Below are 12,721 nucleotides of genomic sequence, written 5' to 3'. Positions count from 1 at the left end.
GCAACGAAAGACAAAAAATCTTTATTTTTAGGATTAAAGACACAAAATAAATTTCTTACTTCCTAATAATTAATTAGACTTTATTCTATATATTTTAAATATTAATATATTTATAATAAAAAATGTAAAAAAAAATATTTGAATGGATGACAAATAAAATTGGACCAAAATTTCAAATTGTAGTGATTTTTTAAAGGAAAAATTGCTCAGAAATTAATGATCTAATTAATTTGAAAAAAAAACAAAATATTTGAGAGTAAGTAAGGCAATTTATTTTAAACTTTTTAAAAATTAAAAATATTTTTTTTTTCGAAAAATAATTAAAAAGAATATTACAAAGAAAAATTAAATAAGCTGAATTAATTTTTAAAAAGATTAAAAATAAATAAATAATTAAAAAAAATAAATAAAAATAAAATAAAATAAAAATATTTTAATTTTTAATTTATATAATTTTTATCGAATTTTAAAATATTTTCTGTAATTTTGAAAATAATATTTTTGGATAAAATAATTAAAAATAACCTATTTAAAAAAATTAATATAATTCGATTTTAAAAATTATTCAAAAATTTTTTTATTAAATTATTTTGATTAAATCAAATTGATTAAAATTGATTTAAATTTTTTATTTTAATTATTTAAATTTTATTTATTAAATTTAATATATTTTTTTTAAATTTTGATTAATTTTTTTTTAAATTAAACAAAAATTCGAAATAAATTTAAAACAACTTGAGTAAATTAAAAAAAAAATTTACGATCATCAAAAAATAATTCGTAAAAAATATAAGTGATCAAAATTTTCCCATTTCATCCCTTCACAAAGCATGTAACTACCGAATTTAATGCGATTACTTCGTTGCTTATTATCCAAAACATCGATTGAGGGATGAATCTCCGCAACGCAAAGAAAATCTTGTGCAATTCTCTCTACCTACCTTTCCACACACACACACACCTCGCCTATCGATGGAATTACTGTTCCTGGCAAACGCCGCATCAAAAATGTGCATAGACCACTTATTTCATGCAGCAGCAGTAGCACCGGAACGACAATACGACATACGACAAAAAACTGAGACTAACTAGGGGAAAATTAAACATGCGCAATATGGTATTGCATGAAAACATTTCTTCTTCCTAATTCTATCACGTTCGTCGTCGTTCGGCTCAACCTCGACGTAAATAATGCACATAAGCGTACCTCTCTCTCTCTACTAAGTACACTCCAAATGCTCGTCGTCGTCGACATTCGTGTTCGTATGCTTCCAACTTTTTTCTGTTGTTTTGCTTTTTCTCGGGGTACAGACGTTTTATTTTAAGTATTGATCCAAATTTTCGCTCATCGCACGGGATTTTTCGCTTTTCGGGACCTGCGGAAAATTCATTTTTAAGCAAATTGGCGATTTTTGAGTGTGGCAGGGGGGAAAAATCGTCGAAAAGTGTCGCGATTACATAAGAAGAGCTTCCCGGACCTGCATTGATTACGGCGAGGGCCGAATATAAAGCCGACTTATTTTAATTTTGAGCATGCGCTATCGCGGTATCGTCTCAATTTGTGCATCTGTGTGAGTTTGGAACGACGACGAGTGTGTGTTTCGTCTTTTTTACTCTACGGAGCTCGAGTCTAGAGAAAGACTCATGTTAAGCTACAAAACACAAAAATTTTTGTTGTGAAAGAGGGAGAGAATCGTCGTCGTCGTACACTCGGTACACAAATAAATTTTCATTTGACGCATAGTTTTTCATCTACTCAAGCAGGTTGGGTTGTTGCGGGAGTAAAGCAAGGAAAAAAATCACATTTAATTTTAAGTGTCATACATTTAGTGCCATAAAAAATAAAAAGAAATCACATCAAAGTTCGCATTGCAAAATTAACGGAATCACGACACAACAACAACATGCAACGAAGACTGTCAAAACCAAAGAGACACCTTCCCGGTAAGAAATAATAAACAAAACGCAAAAGAAAATCGCAGGAAAGGTGAATTAATTTTCTTTTTCTCTCCTGTTTTTTTGACAGGTCAATGGACTTCATACAACAAAGTGCTTGTTGGCTCAGGCAAACGTCCTCATGCACGTAATCCGAATTTCGATTGGGAGGAAACAAAATTACTCATTTCGTAAGTATTTATTTTTTGTGCTGTAAATAGCGAGCGAGCGTCGAAGTAATATCATGAGAGAACCGAAATAGTAATTTTTAATCGATTTTGTGATTTAAGTGATTTTAAAGTTTAAATTGTATCTTGTTTTACACCTCGATGTTGATAAGAACTTTGTTTGTGTGTGTGTGCGTGTTTTATTACTTATCTCGGTGCGGTGAATTAGAGTTTGTCGTATATGGATTAGATTTTTATTTAATTTAAAAAATATATTTGATGAATAATTTAAATAATTTAATTTAATTAATAATATTATTTATTTAAATATTTAATTTATTTTTTTTGAAAAAAATCAATATTAAAAATTATTAATTATTAATTAATTAATTAAATTAATTTTAATTTAATTTAATTTAAAAAAATTAATTTTAATTAATAATTAATTTTTTTTATTTTAAAATTTTTCATTAAATTATATTAATTTAAGCGTATTTGATTTAAAATTTTTTTGCGTTAATTTTTTTTATATACCTATTTTTTTTCTAAATTTTAAATTATTTCATCAATTTAATTTAATTAAAATTTCAATTGATTTTCGTTGAATTTTTTTAATTTAATTTATTAACTATATTTTTAATTTATTTAATTTCAAATTTTGTTTTTAATTAAAATTTTGCGTTAATTAATTTTGAATCGTTATATCAATTAAATTTAAGTTTAATTAAATTTTTATAATTTTCTTTGTTTTATTTTATTAAATTATATTCATTAAACTAAATTAATTAATTTTTTAAAATTATTGTGAATTTAATTTTGAATTAACTTTTATTGAATTTCAATTTAATTTAATTTTTTATTAATTAAATTTCAATTTATTTTCAAATAATTTTAATTATACTGGATTGAATTTTTATTTTAATTATTTAATTTAATTTAATATATTTTTTCATATACACTTATGTATTAAATTTTTATCTGAAAATTAATTAAATTTAATTTTTTAATTTATTTATTAATATAAATAAAACTATTTTTTTTTTTCAATCAATTTCATTTAATTTAATTCTAATTTATTTATTTTTTTAATTTTTTAAATTCAAAATAATTTAATTAAAATAATTAATTGAATTTTAATAATTTATTTTTTTTTACTCTTTTTAGATTATGGGGCGATCCAAAGGTCCAGCGAACGTTAATAACAACGCACAAAAAGTACCCCGTCATTGCTCGTATTGCGGAACAGATGCGAGAACATGGCTACAACCGAACACCCGAAGAGATCAACACACGCATCAAAAACCTCAAATGTTTCTACAATCGCGTGAAAAAAGACATGGAAATGGGAGTCACAACGACCTCCAATTGGAAGCATTACGACGACATGGACGAGATCTTAAGTCGTCCCATCTTTGGCAATAACGCTCGAATGACAGAAAACAGCTTAGCATCCGAATCGCAATCATCACAAAGCCCCAAAGATTCTGTCGCCCATCTGGTTGAACCGGAAATGCGAATAAAAGAGGAAAATTTCACGGATGACGATCAAACAGTTACCAAAGGAGATATTGAAATCGCCGCGTCAAGCAGTAATAACGAGCTAATTGTGCCGAAAGACGAACCTCTCGACATTGACGACGGAAATTTGCTGGATTCGGAGATGGATGAAGACTTTGACGACGATTTCGCGGAAAGTAATGATGAGCATCAACAACAACCGCCCGCTAAAATGCCCCGAAATGAGCTTTCGATGAGCAATAATTTACCGCCTTTGGATAAATTACAATCGCGTCCCGTCGAAATCAAGTTAATTGAGCAAAATAATCGCGTTGTGATGTCCCAATCGAGTGCGGCGACAACATCAAGTACCTCATCGAATGCCGGAAAAATTTCTCTTGTGCCGACAAACGTTTTATTAAAGCCGAAAATCGCACAACCGACCGCTCCAGCGCCCATTATCACCGTAAATACTCAGCAACAGCAACAATCGTCGCAAGTTTCGAGTCAAAATAGCTCCGCAGCGACGTCGCAAGCGATGAAAGTCTTGTTTGTGAATGCCATGCCGAATGCGGCGACAACTCAAGCTGGCTCTGCGGCACCTCCAACGCAAACTGTGACCATGACAGCGACGCCAATGGTCAATAAACCGAAAGTTATGCCGCCTTTGCATCCAACAATCCCGTCGTCGACGCGAATTTCCGTGATTCCGCAACCAAATCCGATGGCGATGGGACCAAAAAGTGCAGCGCAAAAAGGAACTGGCTTCAGACACTTGCTTTCGCAACTCATTCAGCTGCAAAATGATAATTTACAGATGCAACGTCAACGCCTGCATGTCGAGAAGCAACGACTTGATGTCGAAAAAACGTTCGGAAATCGCATCGTCGATCTCCTGACAAACATCCAACGACAAAATACTCAATTTTTGGCGAAAAGTATCCCGACGACGCCAACAACTACTTCGAACTACCGTCTGAGACGAGAACGGAAGATAAATAATATGAGCAATCATGACAGCACTGACGAGGAAGAACAAACCGGGAAATAAACTTTTATTTCGATTTTTTTTTTAGTAAAAATGTTGAATGAGTGAATTTAATTTATTTGTAAAAATGAATGAAAAAAATAAAATTTTGTGATTGAATTCGAAAAAATAATTAAATCTCCGATAGTTTCTTATTTATTGCTTATTCGCTAATACATTTCGTTTAAAATAAAGTTATTCTTTGTCAACCTCTGAGTTATTTGTAGTGGCCTTCGTGGATGTCGCGGGTGATGTCGATGATGTTGGAACGGATATTATATCACAAAGTTTGTCTTTTATTTCTCGGAATACGTTGAGCATTTCTTTTCCGTAGTCGCGTTCCATTTCGAAGCGTTCACGTTCAAGCTGGAGACGTTCTTGTTGCAACTTGTAGATATTTGTCTCGAGATTTATTACGTTCGTGAGGAGTTGACGCATTGCTAAAAGGAATTATTTTGAATAAATTTATTAAAAAATTTAATTTATTTTTTTTTATTAAAAAAATTTCAAAAAAATTAAATTTATTTTTTTGTCCCATATTATATTTTAAATAAAGATTTTTTTTTTCAAAATAAAAATAAAATTTGAAATTAAAATATATTTTTAAAAAATTTTTATTTTCATAAATTTTTTTAAATAAAAAAAAATATTTTTCCCATTTTTAATGAAGAAAAACATTCAAATCCTAAATTAAAATTCCATAAATATTCGAAATTTGTTAAAAATTTAATTTTTTTTATTAAATATTTTTTTATTTATTGTAATCTTCGAGAATTTAAAATTAATTAAGAATTAAAAAAGTTAAAAAAAAATAATTCAAAATTTTTCATAATTTTTAAAGTTCTGTAAGCATATTAAATATTTTTTTACTTGTAAAAAAAGGAAAAAATTATAAAACTTTAAAAAAATTATTAAAAAAAATCTAAATTAAATACAAAAATAAAAAAAAAAAAAAAAAATAAAAAAAAAATTAAAATAATAAAAAAAAAAAAACTTTTAATAAATAAATAAAATATTTAAAATGAAAAAAAAAAATAAAAAATAAATTTTGAATTTTTGCAAAAAAATAAAATTTTTGAAAAATTAAATTTCGTCATTAAATTTTTTAAATAAAAAAAAAATAAATATTTACAATTAAGAATAAAATATAGTTAAAAAATAATAAAATTGTAAAAAATTATTTTTCGAAAAAAAAACAATACAATTTATGATAAATCTTTGAATTTTTTGAATTGGATAAAATAAAATTTTTAATAAAAAAAATTAAAGGACAAAAAATAAAAAAAAAACTTGAAAAAAATTTTGGAAATACTCACTTGGCGATTGATGTGCGTTCGATGAATTAGGACTTGAGCACGGAGACGACACCGAAACTTGACCATTCACGTCACTTTTTGCTTTTGTTGCATTTGTACAAACCAAGGGAGGCGGCGGCGGCTTAATATCTACATTACTTCCTGCTTGAATATTTGGCATCATTAATTGCGCCGGCATTTTCGGCAATCCCACAATTTTCACTTGACTCGATGACGATGGCGACGCTTCACTTTTATTTTCTGCCTTTTTCGGGGCATTTCCGAACTTGAATTCGCCTCCCATGGGAATTGCCAAAGTTTTTCCGTTGCCCGGCGTGAGAGGACGCACAATGAGGAATTGTTGAGGCGCTCCGGCGCCGCTATTTGGTAATTTGACATTTTGTGAAAGTGGAATGATTCGTTGCTGTTGTTGATGCGACGGCGTTAAAAGTGATGGTCGAACGGCATTTGCACCAACATTTGGAATTTTGATATGATTTTGTTCCATTTTACTGAGAATTGGCATTTTTTGGGACGACGAGGCGCCTTTTTCGAGCTTCGGCATTTTGGGAAGGGGATCTTTTCTGCCATTTTCCATTGACGTTGATGTTGATGAGGCATTTTGGAACCCAAAACTGATTTTGTCGAGGGGATTTTCAAAATCGAGCTCGTCATCGCTCATTTCGCTGTCGTCACTTTCGTCGCTAAAATGAAAAAAAAATTAAAATTTTGATTTTTAAACAAAAAATTTTCCTTACATATGTTCAGATTCGCTAAAATAAACCCGTGGCTTCAAAAGATGCATGTCATCATCGCCAATTTCAATCAAATCGATATCTTTGGTACTTTTTGTCGATGTTCCCGATTTTGTCTGCGCATCAATTGACACCTTTCGTTCGGCAATTTTCAAGGTATTTTCCGCTTTGAGACTCGCTTTCTCCTCCGATTTGATATTTTCGAGCGGAATTGCGACATTCGCTGTCGGCAAAATGGGAGGACCGAATTCGAGGATTTTTTTCACGGTATTGAAATGCGTCCATTCATTGGGTTTTCCGTGTGCTGCCATTTTCTTGACCAAATTGTACTTTTTGATGAAATTCATGATTTTTGTGCGTGCCAGATTCACGGAAATCGGATAGCCTTTTGCCGACATGAGATCCACGATGCTCTCGGGCATGTCTTTTCGCAGTGTTCCGTTCACTTGCGCTTCCTTTGCTTCCTGCCACGATTGCAAAAAGAGCAGTAGGCGGTTCGAATCTTGTTGCTGTGATGTTCCGATGGCTTTTTTGGCGACGGCGGGCGGAGGAGTTGTGTTTGTTGATGTTCTGGTTGGCGACGAAGCGGAAACTGCATCGCCCGAGGATGTCTCGAATTCCTGTTCTTGCACTTTCCACGTTCGTTTGCGATTTTTACGCGTATTCATTGTGTGCCGAATTTGCCTTTTTTTCCTGATGAATTTTGTTTTGTTTGGAGAGTGGATGAAAAACAATTCTCTGTGTGAAAAATGACAGATTTGACAAGAGTCTTCTGTATATGGGACATACACACAAAACAGGTTGGTTTTATTTTGCGCGCATACAAAATCTACACTGAAAATTAATTTTTGAACGAAATTAAAAACGGAAAAATTAAATTTTTTAAAATTATTTTTAATTTTAAATTTTTTAAATAATTTTAATTAATTTTTTAAAAATATTTTTATAATAATTTTAAAAAAATTATTAAAAAATCTATAAAATTATGGGAAAAAATTAAAATTCAAGAGAAATTTGTCTCAAAATGGATTTCAGTGTTTGATATCATTCGCATGTATGCGTATTAATTACCTATGTATGTGTACTCAGGAGTCAAGTAACTGTCGTAGTAAAAGCACGCATGCGCATATCGGTCCAAAAACTGTTCAAAAGAATACAGGGTGATGCAGTATAACAATAATTTTCAACAAAATTCGATTTTAAAGAATATTTTTATATTTTTAAAAATATTAAATATTTTTTTAAATTATTTTTTAAATATTTTTTTATTAAAAATTAATAAATTTTTATTTTTTTAATTAAAAACTTAATTTTTTTAGTATTTCGAATTAAAAATTTTTATAACTCAACGACATTTAAAAACGAAAAAGTTTGAATTTTGTATAACAATCCGAGAATACCGTTGTCTCTTTCACACATGCTTTTCGTTAAAAACAATAATGGATGGTGAGATATGTGAGAAAAGTCCTCATTGGTTGCCGTTACAAGAATGGATCAAACTGATAAGGAAAGTAGAGTTTGTGTCGATGTAACAAGCAGAAAATGTAAATGCCTTTTTTTGACGATCAATTTTTTTTTCAACTCAAAGGCCAAAAATCAATTTATTTTGTCTTGAATATTTTTGTTGTTTTTTTGATCGATCTGAAAATATAACGTCATATTTTTTTTACAGTTGTTCAAATATTTTTGTCTTTTTTTTTAAATTTGCAAGATATTTAAGATTTTTGAACGAAGTTGCTAAGGCTTAATTTAATTTATTTTTTTCTATTTTGACTAAATTTTTCGTGAACTTTGTTCGAACCATATATTTTTGTCCATGAACTAAAACTGAGTAAATAAGTTTAAATAAATAAAAAAAATAGAATGATATTGAAAAACAGATTTTTTTGATCTGTTATAGTTTGATAAGTGAAGATATATTAAAATTTAAAGATATGTTCTTTTATTGATGATTTGTCAAAATGATAAAATGAAAATTTTCAAACCAAATTTGAAGTTTTTAAATTATTTTTAATATCTATATTTGAAATTCTTATTAAATTATGTTTTAAAATTTTCTAAAAACATATTGAAAAATTTCTTAAGTTTTCATTTTTGATAAATGAAATAAAAATATGTTTAGAAAATATATTGAAATTAAATATAATTAATTAAAAAATTAACTTTATTATTTTACAAAAATTTATTTTATTTTAATTTATTTTTATTTAATTAGTTTTTAATTATTAAATTAAAAATTTTAATTCTTTGTTTTTAATTTAAAAAAAATTTTTTTTACTGCTATTAAAAAATATTTTTAAATTAATTTTATTGGTTTTTGTTTGCTTAGCCTTAAAAACTAATTACGTTTTCATATGTTTTAATAATTCAATATTTATTAACTTAAAAATAAAGTTTTTTTTTCAAATTTGGCTTTTAAGATCCTTGAAGACATATTTTTTTTTAAATTCTATTTTTAGGTACCATACAAATAATTTAAGCTCACAATGCAACGAATTTTTAAAAAAATATTTTTCATGAATGTCAAATGTAATATTAAATGTAAATATAAATTTTATTGAACTTAGATAAGATTTTTTTTTATAAATTTTTTATAATTTTACAAAAATAGTTTAAAGGTTTTCTAATTAAAAAAAATTATTTAAAAATTAAATTTTTGAATTAGAAAATATGTATTGAGTACACATTTATTTGAAATTTTTTTTATAAATTTGCCATATTTTAGATTTTTTTTTTATTTTTCAAAGTTAATTCATAATTAATTTGTAATGGTTAGAAATAAAACATTTTTGCGAAAAAAAATAAAAATTATTTTTATGTAATTTTTTCAGAATTTTTCGCATATTTGATCTAAAAAATTAAAAATTTCCATTAAATTTAAAATAGGACAAAATACGAAAAATTTGCACGTTTCAACTTGAAATTGTTTTATCTAAGAAACATTGAAAAAAATAAAACCTTCAAGTATTCTTGTTTCAAAAATAAAAAGCTGAACAAACATTTTAGAACAAACGGGTATTTTGGCATTGAAATACGTCAAAAAATATGTTTTTAGAAGGAAATATAAATAACAAGTATTTGAATAAATTTTGCCGTTTGTCATTTTTGAACTGAAAATTTTCCAAAAAAAATTAAAAGCCAACAAAAAGACAATAAGCTTATCACGGAAAAACAAGAGAGCACGAATGAGTGAGAGACTGCGAGAGAGCGACGTAATATATATTATTGTAAACTTTCAAAACATATAAATGCTTTTACACAATATTGAATACAAGGAAAAACCATTCTCACTAAAAGCATTCTCATTTCTGTCTAATATTGTATTTATTCTTTTGTTTTTTCTCTATGTGCATGTGTCAGATGATCATCTCCTGACATATTTCGTTTCTTCTTCTTCTTCGTGATAGACGATTTTTTTTTGTCTCAAACTTTTCACTTTTTTTTTGAATGGAACTTGCAACGACACTCAATCAAGTGAATGCACTCGGCAATTCTCGAACGAAAAGCAATCCGAGGTAATTCAGCGCCAAATTGAGTTCTATCGCGCGCTCGTAATGCACAAACATAAATAAGTGCAACGAAACAGATGCATTTTATGCTGATTAAATTTTTTGTTGTTATTTGCATGGAATGATGATGCGCGGCAAAAGTAACGGAAAACAAGAAAAAGACTCATAAATTTGTCAAATGTGCTTGCGAAACTTTTTCAATTACCTTTAATTACGAGCACTTGCCGAGAAAGCACGGAAGATGTTGAGAAATGTAAGAAAAAAAAATTCAAATGAAGAAGAAATTGTCGGTCGGTTGTCGAATTGAATCACATTCACTTTCACGTCAACTCCATTCAATATTTGCCGAGTAAATATGCATTATGTGATTGAATTGATTTTCCTTCGTGTCTTCGTGCATGGAACGATTGAAAAGCTCAAAAACAAAAAAAAAATATAAGGTTCTGATTTCTGAAAGAAATTATTAACTTTGCCGCATTTGGATCAAAATTTTTTTTATTCTGAAAGTTTTTTTTTTAATTTTTAATTAATTTATTTTTTAAGCCATTTTGAAAATTTTTTGATATTTTTCATAATTTTTTTTTTGTAAGTTTTAAATCAATTTTTCATATAACATTTTAAAAATTTTTGAAAAAAAAAATTTTTTGACATTTTAATATGATTTTACGATCAATATTTTTTTAAAGGAAAAGATTTTCTGAAGATTTTTTAAAACTTGTTAAGAAATTTTTTAATGAAAAATTTCATCTTTTGTTTTAAGGCAATTTTAAAAATGAAATTTTTGAAAGAAGATTTTTTAAAAATTATTTTGAAAAGAGTTTTCATTCAAAAAAAAATTTTTTTTTTAATTTTAATTTTATAATTTTTTTTATTTATTTTTTTAATTTCTTCAATTTTTATAAAAATTATTAAAACATATTAAATTTTAATTAAAATAATTTTAAAAAAATTTAAACAAAATTTCTTTAAAGTAATAATTATTAAATTGATTTAAATTTTTAAATTAAAATATTAAAATAAATTTTAATACAAATATAAATTTAGAAAAGTTTTCATGATTTTTTTAAAATATATTTTTATGAATTTTTTACCTAAAAATTGCATTTTTTCATATTTAAAAATTTCTCAAATGGAAATCTTTGATTTTTCGACAAAAAAAATACTTCTGAAGATTTTTGAAAACATTTTTCATGCATAATTTTAACTTGAAAAGTGCCTTTTTTAAAAATCTTAAAACAATTTCTAATTTTTTACTTTTTTTTTCAAATTAGATACAAACGGACGACATTTCCTCCACAAAACCGCATTTTTCCTCAAAATGCAATAAAAAATGTAAGAAACCGTGTGACAGGCATGTATTTACTTAACGATTGCAACGACTGTCGAGTGGATTATATTTAAAGGTGTCTTCGAATCCCATTGAATTTCATTTGTTTTTTCGCAGCGACAACACGAAGGAACACAATGAACGTCAAAAAGTTGTCTTTAATTATTGTCATGCTAATTTCCGCAAACACGCTGCATGCAAATCTCGTTAAAGTTGTGACGGAAAATGTGCAAGTGTTGCCGAAGAAATTTATTGCAATTGATAGTGCTCTCGGAAAAATTGTGGATTTGGTGAAGGAAAGAAAATTGCCGCATGTTACAATCTTGTCGTCTACTTTGGCAAATAAATTTGTACTGAAATCGTTACTGAGTGAATTGTGGCGAGCAACGATAGCGACAACGGCATGGAATTCTTTTTGTGAAACGAACGATTTACGTGAAAAATCGCTTTTCAATTTGTTTCTTGTGACAAACTTGAATTTCGAGTCAAAAAATTGTAAAATATCGAGTGCACCAACAATTTTTCTCGTAATTGCTGAAAAAGCTCCAAACGAGACAAAAATTACGGATTTTTTGAACAAAATTTTTTATCATGAAAAAATTTTGGATATTGGAGTTTTTTATATTTTTTCATCAAAACTTGTGATTTTCGGTTTCAATCCCTTCAAAAAAGACAAAAAAGTTGAAAAATTAGAAGAAAATAATTTTTTAAAAATATTTTCCGATAAATTACTGAATATGCATCAACATCCTATCCGAATTTCGCAATATGAAGACGTCCCAAGGTCATTTTTTCTCGACGATGGGAAGGTTCATGGGGTCGATGGCATGATCTTGAATGTCGTAATTGGCAAGATGAATGCTACTTATGTCATAAATGATGTTTCGTTGCAGCAAAAACGTTATGGAGCAAAAAGTTTCGCCTCATTTTTAGAACTTTTTAATGGAACAGCAGAAATTAGTTTTAATCGTCGCATGTTTTTGAGTGGCGATTATCGAAATTCATCAATTGACTTCATTTATCCGCGTGAAATTGAGTCGATTCGATTGTTGATCCCAAAAACGGTTTCTTTCTCGCACTACAGATCGTTATTGCAGCCTTTTGAAACGGAATCATGGCTTTTAATTGGCAGTTCTTACGGGATTTTTTCATTTTTGTGGTTTATTTTGCGAAAAAGACTCAATTTTCCGTTGACCTTGAACGACGCGT

The 12,721-nt window shown here is 27.9% G+C and overlaps 2 protein-coding genes across 2 annotated transcripts; one reads left to right on the top strand and one right to left on the bottom strand.

Moving 5' to 3' along the window:
- Nucleotides 1-756: 756 nt before the first annotated feature.
- LOC134838019 (uncharacterized) lies at nt 757-4,717 on the top strand. The gene is made up of 3 exons (XM_063853454.1): nt 757-1,944; nt 2,027-2,126; nt 3,267-4,717. The coding sequence occupies exons 1-3, from the start codon at nt 1,905-1,907 to the stop codon at nt 4,648-4,650; spliced, it is 1,524 nt and encodes a 507-aa protein (XP_063709524.1). The 5' UTR covers nt 757-1,904; the 3' UTR covers nt 4,651-4,717.
- A 56-nt stretch (nt 4,718-4,773) lies between these two features.
- Nucleotides 4,774-7,402, bottom strand: LOC134838493 (uncharacterized). The gene is made up of 3 exons (XM_063854036.1): nt 6,680-7,402; nt 5,943-6,625; nt 4,774-5,066 (listed from the first exon to the last, which is right to left on the bottom strand). Exons 1-3 carry the CDS (start codon nt 7,342-7,344, stop codon nt 4,822-4,824), a joined length of 1,593 nt encoding a protein of 530 aa, XP_063710106.1. The 5' UTR covers nt 7,345-7,402; the 3' UTR covers nt 4,774-4,821.
- Nucleotides 7,403-12,721: the final 5,319 nt, after the last annotated feature.

The sequence above is a fragment of the Culicoides brevitarsis genome, chromosome 1 (assembly GCF_036172545.1).
Source record: "Culicoides brevitarsis isolate CSIRO-B50_1 chromosome 1, AGI_CSIRO_Cbre_v1, whole genome shotgun sequence".
NCBI lineage: Eukaryota > Metazoa > Arthropoda > Insecta > Diptera > Ceratopogonidae > Culicoides > Culicoides brevitarsis.
The sequence above is the reverse complement of the archived record's forward strand: the minus strand, read 5'-3'. Positions and strand labels throughout refer to the sequence as shown.

Excerpts from the sequence above, each read along its gene's own strand:
- LOC134838493 (XM_063854036.1), bottom strand. The coding sequence starts at position 7,344 with ATGAATACGCGTAAAAATCGCAAACGAACGTGGAAAGTGCAAGAACAG. Across the intron at positions 6,626-6,679 it reads TTTAGCGAATCTGAACATAT|CGACGAAAGTGACGACAGCG; the intron begins GTAAGGAAAATT and ends TTTTCATTTTAG. Across the intron at positions 5,067-5,942 it reads GAACGCACATCAATCGCCAA|CAATGCGTCAACTCCTCACG; the intron begins GTGAGTATTTCC and ends AATTCCTTTTAG.
- LOC134838019 (XM_063853454.1), top strand. The coding sequence starts at position 1,905 with ATGCAACGAAGACTGTCAAAACCAAAGAGACACCTTCCCG. Across the intron at positions 1,945-2,026 it reads ACCAAAGAGACACCTTCCCG|GTCAATGGACTTCATACAAC; the intron begins GTAAGAAATAAT and ends TTTTTTTGACAG. Across the intron at positions 2,127-3,266 it reads GAAACAAAATTACTCATTTC|ATTATGGGGCGATCCAAAGG; the intron begins GTAAGTATTTAT and ends TACTCTTTTTAG.